The 19,101-nt window shown below is 31.1% G+C and overlaps 4 protein-coding genes across 4 annotated transcripts; all 4 read right to left on the bottom strand.

Annotated features, from left to right (window-relative positions):
- Positions 1 to 3,675: 3,675 nt before the first annotated feature.
- Positions 3,676 to 4,053, bottom strand: LOC117924775 (egg cell-secreted protein 1.4-like). The gene has a single exon (XM_034843490.1). It carries the CDS (start codon positions 4,051 to 4,053, stop codon positions 3,676 to 3,678), a length of 378 nt encoding a protein of 125 aa, XP_034699381.1.
- Positions 4,054 to 6,339: 2,286 nt separating this feature from the next.
- LOC117924774 lies at positions 6,340 to 6,732 on the bottom strand. The gene has a single exon (XM_034843488.1). It carries the CDS (start codon positions 6,730 to 6,732, stop codon positions 6,340 to 6,342), a length of 393 nt encoding a protein of 130 aa, XP_034699379.1.
- A 4,769-nt stretch (positions 6,733 to 11,501) lies between these two features.
- Positions 11,502 to 11,870, bottom strand: LOC117924773. The gene has a single exon (XM_034843487.1). The coding sequence runs from the start codon at positions 11,868 to 11,870 to the stop codon at positions 11,502 to 11,504; it is 369 nt and encodes a 122-aa protein (XP_034699378.1).
- A 6,613-nt stretch (positions 11,871 to 18,483) lies between these two features.
- LOC117924772 lies at positions 18,484 to 18,852 on the bottom strand. Its single transcript, XM_034843486.1, has one exon. The coding sequence runs from the start codon at positions 18,850 to 18,852 to the stop codon at positions 18,484 to 18,486; it is 369 nt and encodes a 122-aa protein (XP_034699377.1).
- Positions 18,853 to 19,101: the final 249 nt, after the last annotated feature.

The raw sequence follows: 19,101 nt of genomic DNA, 5'->3' as shown, positions 1-19,101 counted from the left end.
CCAGTCTTATGACAAATAAGTATCGAATCACAAAACATGGTGAAAATAAATTTCTATGAATCAGTGTTTCTTTATGTAACTCAAAGGACTTTTATCCACATTGGTTTTCTCAACTACACTACAAGTTGTACAAAACGGGTTGGCACGAATAGGTCAAGCGCCCTGCCTGGATATTCATGAGAGCTGTAGAGAACCTGCCTAAGTTCTCATAAGAAGCGGCCCCACCTCCACTCTCATATAGGTGAATCCATCAAGTATGTTCTGCATTTAAACATACCATTCATAAGGAATATGGTATTCATTAAGAGTAAACACTCAACCTTAGTCAATGTAGAATATACTCTATTTACACCATAGGGATGAACTCTCATACAATTAGAGTTGATAGAGCACCTCAAGTCAACAAGTGATTTGTTATTACCTATGAACCTACTTCATGGAATTTCCATTCTAATAGGTTGGGTTATCACCACTCTTGACTTCTGTAACAGGCATAAGCCTCATCCCCCTCGATGTTTCTTCGACTAGTTTTAGTGGTTTGGTTAAAGGATCGACCAAATTCAACTCTGATCTCATAAATTCTAGGGATATAACCCCTGTTTCAAGTAGTTGTCGCACAATATTGTGCCTTAGGCGTATATGTTTGTTCTTCCCATTAAATATTTTACTCTTAGCCTTAGCAATTGCAGCTTGGCTATCACAACACATAGACATAGACGGGGTTGGTCTCATCCATAAAGGGATATCTACTAAGAGGTTTCTAAGTCACTTAGCCTCGGAACTTGCCTTTTCTAAGGCAATAAACTCAATCTCCATAGTAGACCGAGTAACGGAAGTTTGCTTGGCAGACTTCCAAGAAACTACACTCCCACCAAGGATGAAAATATATCCACTAGTGGATTTCATCTCATTTGAATCCGAGATCCAATTTGCATCACTAAATCCTTCAAGGACACTTGGAAATCCACTAAAACACAAACCATAGTTAATGGTGTCTTTCAAATACTTAAGGACTCTACGAACAACTGTCCAATGGTCCTGATTAGGACTTTGGGTGTACCGACTCAATTTACCTACTGCATAAGCAATGTCAGGTATGGTACAATTCATTAAGTACATTAGACTCCCTATGATATGAGTATACTCTATTTGGGCAACATTATGTTCTCTATTTTTCTTTAGCTATGAGTTGGGATCATAAAGAGTTGACACTGATTTACAATCAAAGTGTTCAAACTTCCTTATGATCTTTTCAACATAGTGCTCTTGAGAAATTTTAAGCCCATTAGGTGTTTTAGTTATTTTAATTCCTAGAATCACCTCTGCCTCTCCTAGGTCTTTCATATCAAACTTAGAACCTAGGAATTTCTTGTAAGATATTCTATTTTGAATATGACATGCAGATAGGAAAGCTTCCTCCCACAAGTTCAAGGGTGCTCTTGAACTTACCAACATTGCATCAAAGGTTTTAGGACCTAGTTTTCGTTTTTTTAGGTTCAAGGAGAAGAACTTTAGCTAAACACCCCCACACTTTTAGGTATGCTATGTTAGGTGCATAACCCTTCCACAACTCATAAGAAGTTTTACTAGTTTTCCCAAGTTGGTAACAAATGAGAACCATTTTCTAGTTTTGGGTCAGTCAAAATGTGTTCCAAGTTCACTACATCAATTGTAGAGAAAACTTTTTCCTACCATCTCTTAAAGAATGTCCCATTGAAGGGATCGATTTTAGAGGTGTCAGGACGGGTGTGAACTAGAGAAGCTTTCATATGGATCTATTTTAAGATTGTTGGAATTTAAGGCTATGGAAACAAAAGACTAACCCAAAAGACACAAACAAATAACAGAATGAATAAAAAAAACTTATCGGTTGAGGCGTGACAAGTACTGTCCTTGTAATAGATTTATCATCTTCGAAGACGAACTCGGTGCACTAGGGTACCAATGGTCTACCTCTAGGATTCAACAGTCAGATCTCACCTTGGGTGCACTTTGTAAGCGAGATGTGTACAACTCGGGTTTTTGAATAAATTCCTCCAAATAGATGTATGAAAATACTCCTTGAAAAACTCTCTGAAAAATTAGTATTCATATATATAGAGAGAGGGATGACTTACTTTTATAGGTCACTAACACAGTCCCAATAGGAATCTACTTGTAATTAGAAGATGACACAAAGTGGAAGATGATTCTACTTATAAAAGGAATGAGACTCCACTAACACAATCTCAATAGGACTCTTCCAAAAAATATAACACTAATAGAATAAAATAAAATACTATAAAATAAAAAATAATTCTCAATATGACACTTCCCGAAAATATAAGATTCATAGAATAAAATAAAATAAAATAAAATAAAATTAATTTTCAAAAATAAAAATAGAAATTATTTACACTCTTCCTACACCATCTTCTCAAGTTGAGCAATGATTGTTGTGTTGCTATACTGCATGCCACTGTTTGCTATGATATAGAGACCGGGCCTTTGGCATCTATGTTGGAAAAGTGTGGCGAATTTTTTCATAACAAGCCAAGAGGTAATTAATAATGCTCATAATTAATTATGGTAAACTGGAAGCCATGGCTTAGAAGCTAGAGTTGCATGAAGCAGGTGGGTTTGTGGTTTTTTCTTTTCTTTTCTTAATTTTTTTTTTCTGTTATTTGAGATTGAAGGAGTATACATATACATAAGATTTTAAGACCTACAATGGCTTAATATTAATACTATACAATAAATAGGATGGTTTTTGGACCATTTGAAGTTTGAAAATTCCAAAAAAGGCATAGGAAATATCCCGCACAATGAAATCTTTTTGTACAAGGCAGAGATAAATAAATTATGATATAGTTGAATTCTTGATTTCTTTTATCATAGACACAAAATGAGTGGATCCAAAGTGGGAATGGGCTAGGTTATCAACTAATAATCTATAATATGATGATCTAGTCAATTCCATGATTATAAGTTCATTTTTATACTGAACTATATCAACTCTAATTCATTATTTTGATTTTAATCTAAGAGCACTACCAAATTTTTTCAAAGAGGGTTATCTTGACATAGGTCTACCTTTGGTCCAAATCAACTTCAGTTAAATGGAGTCCGTCAACTTTTCTAGTACTATCACCCCCAAAAAATCAAATTATAACTAGTGTAAAATTGTTAGAGACCAATTAACCTCCGAATTTGAAATCACTACTTATTTAGCTTGTCAAGAAAAATATAAATAAAAATAAATTTATTTTTTAAAAAAATTATAGTATAAAGTTGTTTACTTTCTCTTAAAAGCAGAATAATGTCTAAAACACATGATAATTTTTTTAATAAATAAATCATTAAAGCTCAGCCCTTTTTTTTTCTTAGGTTTTTTTTCCCATTTTTTTTCTCCTAATTTTCTTTTCCTGACCCTTTCCCTTCCTCGAAGTCTCCATGATGGGGAGGAAGCCTTGAGAAGCATATGCAAAGAAAAATTGTAAAATGCCTTAAACATATGAAAAAAATAATTAAAAAAAACAAACACTACGTACTCCCGGTCTCGCATTGATTGAAATTGCTTATATAAATAAAATCTATATGAGAAGACAAAGGAAGTACTAGTCATCTCACAAAACAATCATCAACTCTTATTTGCTAGCTATCTATTTGTTCCTGCTCATTACTGGTTTGACCCAATTATACTTCCTTAGGCGGCGGTGAAGGGCGAACACACATACTCTTGAGCAATGGAGGGAAGAGAGGAGCGAGGGGAAACATCTTGGGCCAGCAATTATCTTCAATGCTACTAATAGCCTTACAACAAGCAGGGCCGATGGAGCCGAATTGGAAACTGAAAAGAATCTTATAAACCTCCCACGCGCATCCTTCTACTTTCAGAATAGATGACCAGCACTTCTGTAAATCTATGCCCAAGAATGGCGGGAGTAGACCTGGTATGTTTGGCCTCTGAGGTGGCGGGTTGGGTGCTATGTGGGCTAGTCCAGTATGGAGCAGCATTGACATGCACACAACTGATACTACCATTGCTGATGCTACTTGGTTTTTCCTTGCCATTGTTGCTTGGATTGAAGCAAGGGATTGACGGTGAGAATATTTGATGTGGAGAAAAAGAATGTGGCCATGATTTATAGCAGCAGGAGGATGAAGATATTAATCAAGAGGTTTTTATTTTTTATTTATTTTAGATATTTTGTTCAGTTTTATATAACGTGCTTTTAGCTTTTAGAATTAGAATTAATTTCTTCAATTCGAATAAATAAAAAATGTAATAAAAACCAAATAAAGATTGTAACCTCATGTCCGCTAGTTTTAGAAACCGATACCAATTAAGCTTCCAAGAATTTGACTCCAAGAATTTGACTCCAGTGACCCAAACAAAAGGAATATGCTGATAACATGCTATTTCTCACATCTGACTGTTATTCCCCACCCCCAAACAGCCCAAAAAAAAAAAAAAAAAACAATTTTCAGGATTTTTCAAATAAAAGGTTAATATTATAAATGAAACCAGAGGTAGGGATTTTACTATAAAAAGAAACAAAATTAAAGTGCCAACGTTTTAGAGGTTTTTTTTTCTTTTTTCTTTTTTATTTTTTTAAAAAAGGCTTAAAAATGATATTGATAATAATGTTTTTGCTTCTTAATAAGCTTTCGAGTAACTTGGTTTTAAAAGCATTTGAGAATTAAATTGATAGAAAAAATATACAAAAAGAAAAAAAAAATTATAAAATATGTTTCTTGTTTAGTTGTTAAAGGGAAAAATTAAAGAAACTCAAATTATTGAGAAATATGAAATTTTCAAGTATTCCCCCTCTTATCCTAGGAAAATGAGAAAAATATTTAAACATTTTTCTTCACATTTTTCCATGATATTCAAACATATAGTAAATTTGTTTTTTCATTTCATGTAAATATGTTACATGGCAAATGTGACACAATTCTCTCTTTTTAATTTAGAAGAAAAAGATTAAAAAAATTATTAAATATTTTTCTTTAGCTGTTAATTGAAAAATTAAAGAAATTCAAATGATTGAGAAATGCAATTTTTTAAAGTTTTTATCTATTTTATTCTCTGAAAATAAGAAAAATATTTTAACATTTTTCTTTTTCCTTAATACTCCATGATGTTCAAACATAATAAAATCATTTTTTTCTTAATAATTTTTTTATTTCTTTAGTACTAACCAAGTATAATCTTAAGAGGAAAAAAAAAGTGTTACACGACAAATATTGCACACTCATCTATTTTTTAACTCGGGAGAACATATACGAGTTTGATCTTAATTTTTTGTTACGTACTTCCTTGGATGGTCCCAAAGTTCAAGTATTTAGCCCACCATGCCAATTATCTTATTACTAAAAACATAATCAAAATACAAGTAAATGGATGTCGACGTTTGGAAGGCTAATTTCACAATAACTAATATTAGAGTAAAAGCGTATTTCATAAATCAATTTAATGATTTAATATGGTTTAAAATAATTCAATTTTCTAGTTGCTCATAAGAATTTTGTTTGATAAACAAATTTATTAGTCGGGTTTAATATATCAATTTAATAGTTAAAAAATTAAATTGATTTATTAAAAAAAATCTAGTATTAACATATCAATTAAGTAGTATGTTTTAAATAAACTATTTAAGCATAATTTACTTAAAAGTCATCTTCACTCCTTGACCATTTTTCTCTTCCTTTTGTTCACATTTTGTTTGGCCATAGAAAAGTACTCTAGAAAAAAAAACCTAAGGATTGGTTTCATTAAATAAAAACTAAATAAATTTAATTAACTAAAAATCTATACAATTATTATTATTATTATTATTATTTTAACTTTTGCTGCCAAATTTTAAGAATGAAGTGCAAAAATTGAAAAACAAGAATTACACCCATGCATACCTTTAGAAAAGTAGTCTAGAAAAAAAAACCCTAAGGATTGGTTTCATTAAATAAAAACTAAATAAATTTAATTAACTAAAAATCTATACAATTATTATCATTATTATTATTATTATTATTTTTAACTTTTGCTGCCAAATTTTAAAAATAAAGTGCAAAAATTGAAAAACAAGAAGTACATCCATGCAGACCTTTAGTTTGTTTCATGTGCATGTAATATGGGAATCACTTTCTCCAATTTTTAGTTGCTTTTGCTATTATTTCCAGGATACATTAAAACCAAAACAGTGGCAGCTGGGTCTGTTGTTGGTTGAATTTGCTTCTACAGATCTTTAGGAGGAGAAGAGAAGAGAAAGAAAGCAGTAACTTATAAAATAATCATCAACCTTTATTTGTTTCTGATTTCTGGTCATTACCGATCTATGGGCCCAACTGGCTTAGCCTCTAGAGGCGAGCACAGTTACTCTTGAGCCATGGGGGGAAGAAAGGAGCGTAGGGAAACATCTTGGGCCAGCAATGCTCATCAATGGCACTGACGGCCTCACAACAAGCAGGGGCAATATGGACGAGGTTGAAACCGGCAAGAGTCCTCTGAATCTGCCTCACACATCCTCCAACTGCCCAAAGAGATGACCAGCATTTCTGGATATCTTTATCGAAAATTGGTGGTAATAGACCTGGCAGGTCGGGAATATGAGGTAGCACGCTGGGAAATTTAGGTGGCCGGAAGGGAATACCAGGTTGGGGGCCTATGTGGGCTTGTCCAACATGGACCAACAAAGGGATGCATATCATCATTACCAGCCATGAAGAGACTACTTGGTTTTTTCTTAACATGTTTGTTTGGTTCGTCGGAAATTAAGTAAGACTCTTTTCTGCTGCTGGCAAGAGGTTCTCAGCGTTGGGGTGTGGAGGAAGAGGACGGGGGAGGATTTATAAACCAGTTCCTTAATTAATTTGGTAACAGCAGCTTGGTTTCTCTTTTAGTTCGAATTAATTGGGAGAATAAAGGACAATTATGAACATATTGAGAGAATAAAGAGGTACATTAATTATGGTGATTATCATATGTATTAAGCTTTCCAACTTTGATATTCTGTCAGTTTTGGAAATATATGTTGGACTTAACTGGAAATGTTGCTGGTAATTTGTTGAACAAACTATATATCTATATATATATATATATATATATCCCTTTCATCAATGGCACTGTGAGACCAAATTTTAGCCTAGAGGGAAAAAAAAAAGACCAAATTTTAGCCTAGAGGGAAAAAAAAAAAAGGGAAGTTGACGGTTGATGTAACATGATCATGGTTGCTATGGTTGCTAAGTGCTTCTAAGGATGGCGATTAGCGGAAAAAATGGTCATTTTTTAGCTACAAGTACTAAAACTCTATACACAATGGCTATGGTATTCTTGTCATTTTTTTTTCCTAAGTTTGCCTATTTTTCAACTTTTTCAAATACAATAATTCCTTTTCATAGTACCTCTTTGCTATAATGAAAACATCTATTTTGTCCTTAAACTTTGTTGGATCGAATTTTAAGTATCTCATATGAAAACCAATTGTTTTTGTCCCTTTTTTTTTTATAGGGTCCTCTCTCCTATAATGAAAACACTTATTTTTCCTTTAGATTTTATTAGATCAAGTTTTGATTATCTCATATGAAAATCAATTGGTATTTAATCGATCTGTTTTTCAAATAGAATTAACAAATATTCATTTTCATGAGAGTCTCTCTCTTATAATGAAAACATTTATTTTCTTTTGATGTCTAATGAGGGTAGATCAAACACTTTATGAAATTTTATATCACATCTCATGGCTGACCAAAATTTGATCATTTTATTTGAAAACTATTTGATGTCTAATAAAAGTAAACTAAACTTTTTATGACATTCAACATGACACCTTGTAGGTTTACTCTAAGAGTCATCATTGGATGACCAGTCCTTAAACTTAGAACCAATATTGTTGCAATACCCTAATAGACGTATTATAGCTTTTTTATTAGCTACTCTTATTTATTTTTCTATCTTGTGTGTTGAATGTTTTTGCATTATGAAGTCTTCCATTTTGATATCTATGTGCCATTTTCATGGTAGTTAACTAATTTATTATGCTTTGAAACACATTCAAGTGATCAGCTACTAAATTTCTTTTCTTTAACTTCATGTTCACTAACTTCTTTAGCAAAAACATTTTCTTACCAATGGTCTTCTGATTAAATATTGACTTCAACTTCTTATAGAGATAATGAGCATACACTAGTTTCATTTGCCATATGGTGTGAGAAGTTGTACAAGATTATTACAAGCAATTGCCTTCATTAAATCTTATTCATCTTTTTTCATTCAAGGTTAAAAGTATATATCCTTAAGCTTACCTCTTTTATATTCAAGACTGTCTAATAGATCTTTGATGGTGCGAAAATATTTTATGATAGACTTTCATATAGCCTAATTCAGATTATTAAGTTCTATCATTAACGTAGAGGTATTCAATCCATTTCCATTGCCGCAAAAATATACCCTTATTTTGGTAAAATTAATCACCCCATCTTTTCGTAAGGAGTAGTAGTATTATCCAAAGTAAACATGTTGATATGTGGGTATGCTAGAGCAATTAATTGGAGTCCCTTTAATAGTAATTTTAGGAAATATTTTTAATTTTTTTAAAACTTGAAATTTTTTATTAAAAGAGTTATTTTTAAGTGCTAAAAAAACTAAAAGCATTTCCTATAATCGCTATGAAATAAGCTCTTAATGCTCAAGAGTTTTGATTCAATCATATTAATTAAAAGAAACTTATCACTAACCCTAAATACCCAAATTCCTCAAGACAAAAGTAGTGTGAATGCTCCCAATGTTAAGATATGGACTCACACATATTTGAGAATAACACATGACTAAGCTATTCACCTTTGATATTTGTTTTTGTATCGGTTTTCCACAGTATAAGCCACCTAATGTGTAGAGCCCAACGCCTTCACGAGCCTTAGATGATGGGCCTAAGACTCGTGAGGCCCAATAGCCAAAGGGTATCGTCCCTAAGGCAGGAGGGTATAAATCCAAAGACTGTGTGTTTGTTCATTATCATCACATCAGTTTTGGAATAAGGACAAACCCGATTCTCTTACGCTCCCATCGTCCGAGAGAATTTAGAAGAAAGGTGGTACCCTCCACAACCTTAGAAGATCCATACTTTGTTCAGAAGGAAAAGCAAAATGGATCCAGGTTCGTTCATTCTCTATCTAGTGATCATGGCATGTTCTCAGGATTGATGTATATATTTTAGTTTCTGTTGTTGGTGATAATGGAGATCAAAATGTTTAATCACCCAAGTCATCGTCCCAATGATTGTGTGTGTATTTTTGGGCACTTGGAATGTTGTGTTTTTTTTCATGCTAACATGCAGAATTTTTTAATTAATTTCCTTAATGTACACCAAGACAAAGAAGACAAGAAAATTAAACTAAGAAAGACTAAGCCGGACAACGTAACGGATTAGTTTGCAATTGATTCACTCAAGTTCAAATGGAGGTTGGAATAATGTATGTTGACTAAATCGGCTTGCTTCATATGGTTTTTAATAAATTTCATATGAGATTTTAGACTTAGATGATGACAAAATTTTAAAATAATATAGATATTTTACTCACATAAATTTCATATTAATAATTACAATAAATAATAATGCCCAAAATAAATTTAATATTAATGATTAAAATGAATAATAGTGGGTGCATATATTTAATATTAGTAATTGAAATAATAATAAGATGTTACCATTTAAAGTAACTTGATAAGTAAATTTTTTAACCTTATTAATTATTATCAACTAATAAAAATGGAATAGAAGTAACATAAATAAAATAAGAGAAATTTAGGGGGGAAGTCATTAAAATTATTATTTTTTTATTTTATAAATCATAATAAATATAATAGGAAAATTATTAAAAGAAAAAAGTCATTAAAATCATTCATCTTCATTACTTTGTTAGTCACAATAGAGGATATCAATTTAATAAATATCTCACATTTTTCTCTATAACCAATCAATATACAAAATCATTTTTCCATATAAAATAATAGATAATTAAAAAAAATGACTTACATCCAAAGAAAAATAAATAAACAATTAGAACAAGTGTCAATTTAATCTTTCAATAGTTAGGATAAGAGTAAAAGTTAAATGAGTTTATGATATTAAATAGATGGATGTTACACACATAGTAATAAAGACGGGAATGGTTTTGTGGTATTAAATAAATGGATGTTATATAAATAAATTTGATATTAATTATTGTGATAAATAATAAAACGGTTTGAATAATAAAAACAATTTAGAAACTTAAAATTGAGGAGAGAAAAAAATAAATGATATAATAAGGGTATTTTAGAAAGAAAAAAAAGCTAAAACATTTCGTACTTTTATAGATAGTATAGTATAAATTCGTATAATATTAATTGATGTCGGTAAATATTTGAAAATATATAATTAAATTGTTGTATTTTTTCACTTTAATTTAGGTTTTATGGGATTGTTTTTGTTTTTAAAATATTTTATTTTAATTATATGAAATAAAAATAAATACAATAATTTTTTTTTGTGAGGATAATAATAATAATAAATTTCTTATTTTTTAATTTTATTATTATAATAATTTCTATCATTTAAAGAAATATGTTAAGTTACTTTTTGGTTATATTATTTTTTATTAATGCATTAAGATGCTAATTCTTTGCATATGAAAAAAAAAATCTTAATATTTAACAAGTATAAAACATTAAAAAAATATTACTAAATACTATTTAAACTTAAGTTAAATTAAAATTTATTTAGATTTAAGACCCAAAAAAAAATTAACAATCAATTGTCATCTAAGTTGCCAAGTGATATCAAGTTATTAAGTTAATTTATCAAATTAACCCCGTCTTAAAACATATATGTTATCTGATTTTTACTTTAAATATCAAAATTATTAAAATCAAATTAAATTTTTTAAAACCATTAAATTAACATATTTACTGTCATAACTAATATTAAGCAATGAGATTATAAAAAAAGTTGAGAAAAAAAAGGCATGACCACTAAGATAAAGAATGTTTGTGATTTGAAAAGGTTAATTAATTTGATTTATAATTTCAAGTCATTTTTATTTTATATTATTTTATCAAATATGTCAAATATACTAAAACCTATATAACTCAAATCCAAATCGATCATTGAATAAGAGTATAAATAAATGAGATTAAGATATAAATAATAGAACTTAAAAATGCATAGATAAGGTGGTACCTTTTTTATATCTATCAATAAAAATATGTTACGATACCATTGTCTAAATTTTTTGGGAATTTCATTAATTAAAAGAAAAAAAATAACTATCCATTTTCTGAAATTGCATCACAATTAGAACGCCATGGAAATAGAAAAAGAACTTCTTCTATAAAAATCTCTGAGAGTTAAATCTCCTACTAGCTAGTTTTAACCATGCATATCTTATTAACCTGTAGTATGTGTCCACGAAACCAGCCAGCTTTTGCTGAACAAATCCATACCAAGTGTGAGAGGCTGGCCATGGTGCTTCACACATCCTACTCACTGGGGTGCTGGCGCTGGCGCTAGCGCAAGTGTTTCAGTAGAACAGCTCTTGAGGAATTCCCAGTAAATAGGCTCGCAGGGAAACAACAATGCCCAGCACCTGTCTTCCATTTTATTAATTGCTACGCAACAAGCAGCTTCAATTAAATCAACACTAGCAAGCACAAGAGCCTCCCGAATCTGAGTCACACAACCCTCTACGCCCAATAAAGCATACCAGCACTCGAGCTCTTCCTTCTCCGACCCATTTCCTCCTGGTGCTAGAGTTACTTGTGGTGTCCGACTAGCTAGCCCTGGACGCACCAGTGTTACCATGCACACAAGCATTATTAGCATCCAGACCGTCTGTGATGATTTTCCTGCCATGCTTGTTACCAGAACCTGTCTTACCACAAGAGTTGAGAGGTTGGGAAGAATGCTTACTGTGGATTATGTGATTTAAAGGAAGGGTTATAGCAGCTTGCAGTTACAAAAATGTTGCAAAGAATTTTATTTTATTTTATTAAAACGTTTTGTCATAAATTAATGTGTATTTATATATGGAGCAGTTTCTACTTAATTCATAGACAGGTTGAGTCAATTTGATTTGTGATATAATGACATGGCTAACATGTTATATTAGTCATGACGTTCAAATTATAAAGTCACTTTTCAGTTTCACATATGCTTACCACTTCATCACTGAAGATGCCTCTAGGGTGCAAAGGGATGTGCCGGTATTGATACTCTTGAAAGGTGTTCTATTTACTCGAAGTATTTTGGGTCATCTTATTCCATAATTAAAAATATTTGATAACTATTTCTTCTTTACATGTCATGCATTTTCTATAAAATTAAGAATATTTTATTAATTATGTTTTATTAAAATTAAAGTGGAGTGTCGATATCTTTAGATTCATGCTTTCATACGTTAGTTTAGAAAAATATGGAAAATAAAAAATGAATAAAATATTTCAAAGGCTCATTATCACATGGTTTGTATGATCGCATAGACTTTTCACATGTGTCCCCAATTATAGTTATATGTAAACAATACTCTAATAATGTGATACTCTGTGACAAATATTTGCAATCATTTGCTCTATGATTATTAAGCCCTTGATACTTTTTAATAAATAATTGTAAATATAGATAAAAATTAAAATGAGAATTGAGTATATCCCCTCAATTTGAGTATATCCCTATGCTACTAGAGTAGCTTTTTTCCAAACTTTTATTACATTTTCATCATATTTATTCTTAAGTGTCCATTTAATCCCTATCACATTAGTTTCATTTAGCTTAGGAACTAAATACTACACATTATTTCTAGTCAATTGGTATAACTCTAATCCTCATGTAGTGTGGTACCTACGTTACATTTCTCAAAGCTTCCTCCACGTGTTTTGGCTCCAATTAGGAGGTATAGAATAGAAATCTTATCTTATTTAACTTAGCTTGTCTCCGTGTCACCATAGATTCATTTAGATCTCTTATTAGTTTGAGATTGGGTGGTTTTTAGGAACTCTTGATTTATGTATTTTAACTCTTGTATCTTTATCATCTATATTCAAGTCTCCTATTTTTTAAAAAATTCATCTAAATAGTTTGTCTCTCTACTTCATTCTAAGTATTAAAGCCTACACTACCATCATCTCCAAGCACTATGTCTTAAATCATTTATGATCACATTGAAGGTCTTCTGGATAACTTTAATATTCAAATTGTATGTCATATATGCTTTGCTTTTAATGAATAGGCTTGGAAGATCTCTCAATCAGATTTGGAATTCAACTTACACATACACTAGCTAGGATTCTTACCAAACTACAACTCATAAGGTGTTTTCTTAGTTCTACTTCTAATTAGAATCCTATTTGAAGTGCAATAAGCAATATTGTTTATAGCCTCTACCTAAAAATGAAGAGGCAACTCATGTGCATGGAGTTTGACACATATCATTTCTTAGGGTATTGTATTCTTTCTCTCCACTATTTCATTTTGTTAAAGAAATCTAGGAGTGGAGAATTCATGTCTAGTTCAAGAACTCTCATAGAAAGCACAAAATCTATATTATGAAATTCTTTTCCTCTATCATTTTTAATTCTTACAACTAAATACTCCTTCACATTTTGAATTGTAGAGTATATTGCCTTGAAATGTCTAAAAGCCTTAGACTTTACTCGTAGGAAAGTAATAGTTGCAAGCCTTAAAAAATTAGCAACTAGAACAATGACATACCTCTTACCTCTAATGCTATCAATCCTCATAAGATGCATGAACTCTAGAAATCTAGTGGCTTCAATTTCCTATGAACTCTTTTGATGCCCTCTAACCTATTTCCTTTTAATATAATCCCCACAGATAGGATTACTAAACTCATTAAATTTGGAAACATCTTGAACTAATTCCTATTAGCTAAATCCTTATAATTTATGAATCCTAACCTCCTATTCCATAATTCAATAAATCTAAGTTAGCGCTATTACACATACTACAACAAAATTAGGACTTTGATTAAGTACATAGCAATTGTCTTAAGTCCTAAAACCAATCAAGACATACTTCTTAGACTCATCTAATATGTCATATTTATCCTAGGAAAATCTCACAACAAAATTACTATCACAAACTTTGTTGATACTTCTCAAATTGGCTTTTAATCTTTTTACATGAAGGACTCCATTAAGCTTGGTAGCCAAGAAAGCATATAGAACCTTTACCACTAAAATGGGCAACACTAGTATAACAAAAAGCCGCATTGCCACCATGGAACTTCTCATAGTTAGTATGACCTCATGTGTTTAAAGAATCCACTATCAAAATACCAATCACTAGGTCCATAGCTTTAAGTCCCATGAATGTTATACGATACGTAATGCCACTCTTTCAACCCTAAACTTGCCTAAATTTAGAAGATGTACCTACAAGACTCTTCTTTTTCCTAGACCTAGTGTCCCCCTTTCTTAATATTCAAAGTTTGATTTCTATGATAATTTGATTCACTAACTAAACTATTAATATGAGATTGGGAATTTTCAAAGAGCTTGTTGTAGAGCTTACTTTGGTTATGTCCCAATCTATTGCATAAAGTGCATATAGGAGCTGGTTAGATGATTTTTGCTTAGAAAAGGAAATTTCCACAAGCTTAATAGAAGTAATCTTCCCGCTAGTGTGTGTAAAAAACTTAACAGCATAGCCTATTCCACATTTATCTCCAGAAGATTTTCCTTTTTGTATTATTTCATTTAAAATTTTAGAACTTCAATTCGATGAAACATTTCATTTTTTACTTTCCAACTTTTTTAACCGGTCCAAATCAAAAGATAAGGATTCATTAGTCATTATTAAAGAGTAATGTTCGGATACAGCAACTTAATTTTTTCCAAATAAATTATTATTTTTAACACTAAGTTCTTTTATTTTGTTTGCCCAATTTAATTGACTTCATTTTCACTTATGTTACTCTTCATTTATTCAAAGAATTTAATGTGAGTATTCTTTTTATTGATCATATTTTTAAGTTTAACATTTTTCATGTTTTATCTTCTATCTTTCTTGATATAAACCATTTTATTCATCTAGTAAATCATCATTAGAATTTTCATGTCCATGGTCACTAGTTGTTATAGAGGCTGCAAAGGCAACAAATTAGAACTTTCATTGTTCTCATTAGAATCACTGAATTGTTCTCCTTCATGCTTTAAATAGTTTCAAGTCACATGCACAGTCCTTTTTATTTGTGTAGAGGCCAGGTAATTAAAGTAATCAAAATTAATAATGCCCTTTTCCTCCATAGTTGTACCACTCCACTTGATTAGATTTAAATGAATTTTTCTCTTTGTTTGATTCTTGGCAACATTCCTTTCTTTCCTTTTTGGAGTCTTCTTTGTTATTTACCTTTTTCTTAAGTTTCACCTATTCTTTTGAATTTCTTGGCAAACATGAATATTTTAAATTGAGTTAGAATTAGTTCACTCTTATTTTTCAAGTTGACTTTTTCTTGTAAGAAAACCTTCATAGACTTCTTTGATGATGAGAGAGTTAGCTCATTGATCTATAAAGAATCTACTAACTCATCTACTCTCAACTTGTCTACATCTTTATTTTCTTATATGGCAGTCAATTTAGACAGAAATATTTTAAGAACAAATCTCAATATTTTCTATCTTAGATACAAAAATTCTTTCTGTAAGAGTTCACAACATCACTTAATTCTATATAAAAATTAGATAAAGGCTTATATTCATTCATTTTGATATTTTCAAATTTAGTAGTCAACGTTTAAAGTTTGGATAACTTCATAGAAGAAGTATCTAAACAAGTAATAACCAAAATATTCTAGGCCTTTCTAGCATATTTATTTCACCAATTGGTCTACATTTTTGTCCACTAATGTAAAAGGAAATCACCCATTTTCATTGTGCTCTAAATGCATTCTCCTTGCATTATTTTTAAGAAAAACTTTATTCTTACTTTCCAATGGGGGTGTTGGTGTACGACCAACAAGAGTAAAGTCTGACTAGCTTCCTTGACATAGATGGTGATTCGCCCTGCACAAAGGAGTCTCCGGATAGGTTTTCGGGCATGCCCCTTCGAAGGTTAAGTCAGAAAGAGAAAAGACTTGAGCAAGAAAATGTTGTTTTGGACTAGTAGTAGCATACCTTTCTTGTGGCCATTAGTGGCTATTTATTCTTGTTCAAATGTAATTTCTCCTTGAGCATTTTAATAAGACTTTAATTGTGCTTAATTGTGCATTACTATGTCAATGATTACTGCTTCATAATGGTTGTTTTGCCTTGATAAACCTTAAAGATTGACGTTTTAGCCTTGTAACAATTGCGTCAATCATGGTTTATTGTCTATTGCAATTAATGTTTGTAAGCATCTCAAACGCCATTTTCACTACCCGTCATTTAGAAGTCTATCTACTACCCTTGGTCCAAACGGACTAGCCACTCAGTCTTGTGTTTCATAATCCACTCAATTGTCTCATGGATTCAAACAACGATAAGGAACGAAACGATAGTAAGTGCCCCATAGAGGGTAATTATTTCCATCAAATAATGGAAGACCCAACTCTCTAAGTTTCCATGTGTGAAGAATATAACAATATGAATAGAAATTTTTTGTTTTTAAAATATTAACCTACAATGATACTAATTGAAATTAATTTTGTTCTTGATTCATAAAATTAAAGGAGGGTGAAAAGGTAGTCCAAGCAATATGCATTCTAAGTTTAAAAATGCATTTGGATTTTCTTAATTATCAATTAATTTAATTAAGAATATTTGAAAATCAATTCATATAATGAACATCATATATATGTGAAAATATATATATATATATATATATATATATATATATATATATATATATATATTTAATTTATAGTCCCCCAAAAACTTTACAGATGTAAAAGAAAATCACATATCACAAAATAAATTAATTAACCATATGAAAAGAATGTGTACAGTTTTACTTGATACAACATGCTTATTTGTAAGGATCTTATACCAATCACTACCTAGACTCTTCTTTAATGTCCATGACACAACATTTCGTTTTCCTAAATGGATCGTTGCAATCTAGCACTAAAGCTAGTAGATCGATGCACCAGCACGTTTTTCTATTAGAAGAACTTCCAAAACCAATTCTTGAAAGGTTTTTGAGGTTAGGAGTTTAAGGCAGAACAATGGCTATAATTACAATACAAGAAAACATCATAAGAGTTCAAAGATTAGGTTTGTATAGAAAAATCCTAGAAGATTTGTTCTAAATAATTTTAGCAAAGACAAATTAATTTGCCAAAAAGTATTTTTCAAAGCAAAAAAAATCACATAATTGGTTAAAAATACAATCAAATGCTCAAATTACTTGCAGGGGCATTTGAACCTAGTAGTTACATTTGAGCATCTCATTGTGTCACATTTGAAAGTCCATGAGATGTTTGAACCTGCCCTATGGGACTTTCAAATGCACCCTCCACTAATGGTGTAAAAAGATGTCATCCAACAGATTTTGAGAAAAAAAAAATCAGTCAAATCAACTGGTTTATGCTTGAATCAAAACCAAACCAATCTCCTAGTAATGAAAAAATCAAACCACACTAAACCAAGCTTGATTAAAATTAGTTTGGTTAGGTATAGATTATTAAAATTAGTTTGGCTAGGTATAGATGATTGATCGGTTGGATGTAAGTTAATTTAGGTCTTAAGTCTAATTTATTTGAAAACTAATTGAAGTCAACTTGGATTTAAAATTCAAAATATATTTAAATTTTTTAGCCTAAAAAATAATAAATATTTTTAAAATTTTATTTAACCATATAATCTAATAACAATGAATTACTTTAATAGAACCTATTATAAAAAAATTATCAAATATTGAATAATTATATATAAATCTTAAAATGTCCACCTCCACAAAGTTGGTTTTCAAAATTCTTAAACTAAACCGAGCTTTATAATTATTAAAATCCAAATCGATATAATCGGTTTAGGTTGGTTTGGATTGGCTTTCTGTTATACGTACGCCTTTACCCTTCACTTTCCTAAATTTTTTTTCATTTCTTTTACTCTTCGTGTTTGACTTTCCATCTCATTTATTTTTAAATAGTCATTGCAAGGTCTAAACACTCCAAATACATACTTAGAGATATAGACGCTTAAGCAGCTTCAACACAATCAATACCATTAAGACCTAAGGGAATAGCTTAAATGAACCAAAATTGTACAAAGCACTAACATATGATTTGAGTCATAATTGGCATATGAACATGGACTCGTCCTATATAGAGAATCATCGTATTAAATGAAGCATTTATTCGGTAACTTTAAGAGGCATGAGCATTCGAAGGTAACAGAAGATTGATTATTATTAGAAAACAAACAAAAAAAACCTTAGAATACCACACCGGTAATTAACACATGATAAAGTCTCCATTTCTACACAAGGAGAACCACCCCCCACCGTCACCATGACTGCTAATTATAGGTTTTCAATGCAAATTATCCTGGGAAAGGGGCTTGGCCACGGTAGTTGATTGGACACAGTAGCGCTTAAGCGATGGAGGGATGGATGGATCGTTGTGGAAAAACTCATGCCAGCACCTATTAACGATGGAGTTGATAGCATGGCAACAAGTGGGGCGAATCCGGTCGTAACCGCCTGTGACGATAGCTGCATAAAACTGCGTCCCACACCCGTTTAAGCCTGTAAAGGCTTTCCAGCAATCTGAGAAGAACCCTGTAGGGAGATGAAACAATTTATGTTCGATTGGCCGTAGAGCTAGCCCTGTCGGAACGTACGCGACCATGCACGACACCATCAAGAGCACAGCCAGCACCTTTGTAGATTTTTCTGCCATGCCTACTAATTACAGGCTTATCTTTTTATTGCTGTAGGGTTTGGGGGTTGGGTGCTGGAGGGAGAAGAAGTGGAAGAGGATGCAGATTTTATACTGGAGTTTTGTGGCAAATTATTCCTGAAACGTATGATGTTAATGTGCTTCTTCATGTGACAGTTAATTTCTTCTACAATTTATTATGAAACCTGCTGGAAAAAATGTTGTTCCAAATAATTAGAATTTATCGTAAGTTACGTTCTCCATGTTTAT

This window comes from Vitis riparia, chromosome 11 (assembly GCF_004353265.1).
Source record: "Vitis riparia cultivar Riparia Gloire de Montpellier isolate 1030 chromosome 11, EGFV_Vit.rip_1.0, whole genome shotgun sequence".
Lineage (NCBI taxonomy): Eukaryota > Viridiplantae > Streptophyta > Magnoliopsida > Vitales > Vitaceae > Vitis > Vitis riparia.
The sequence above is the reverse complement of the archived record's forward strand: the minus strand, read 5'-3'. Positions and strand labels throughout refer to the sequence as shown.

Coding starts and splice junctions, on each gene's coding strand:
- LOC117924775 (XM_034843490.1), bottom strand. CDS start 4,053: ATGGCAAGGAAAAACCAAGTAGCATCAGCAATGGTAGTATCAGTTGTG.
- LOC117924774 (XM_034843488.1), bottom strand. CDS start 6,732: ATGTTAAGAAAAAACCAAGTAGTCTCTTCATGGCTGGTAATGATGATA.
- LOC117924773 (XM_034843487.1), bottom strand. CDS start 11,870: ATGGCAGGAAAATCATCACAGACGGTCTGGATGCTAATAATGCTTGTG.
- LOC117924772 (XM_034843486.1), bottom strand. CDS start 18,852: ATGGCAGAAAAATCTACAAAGGTGCTGGCTGTGCTCTTGATGGTGTCG.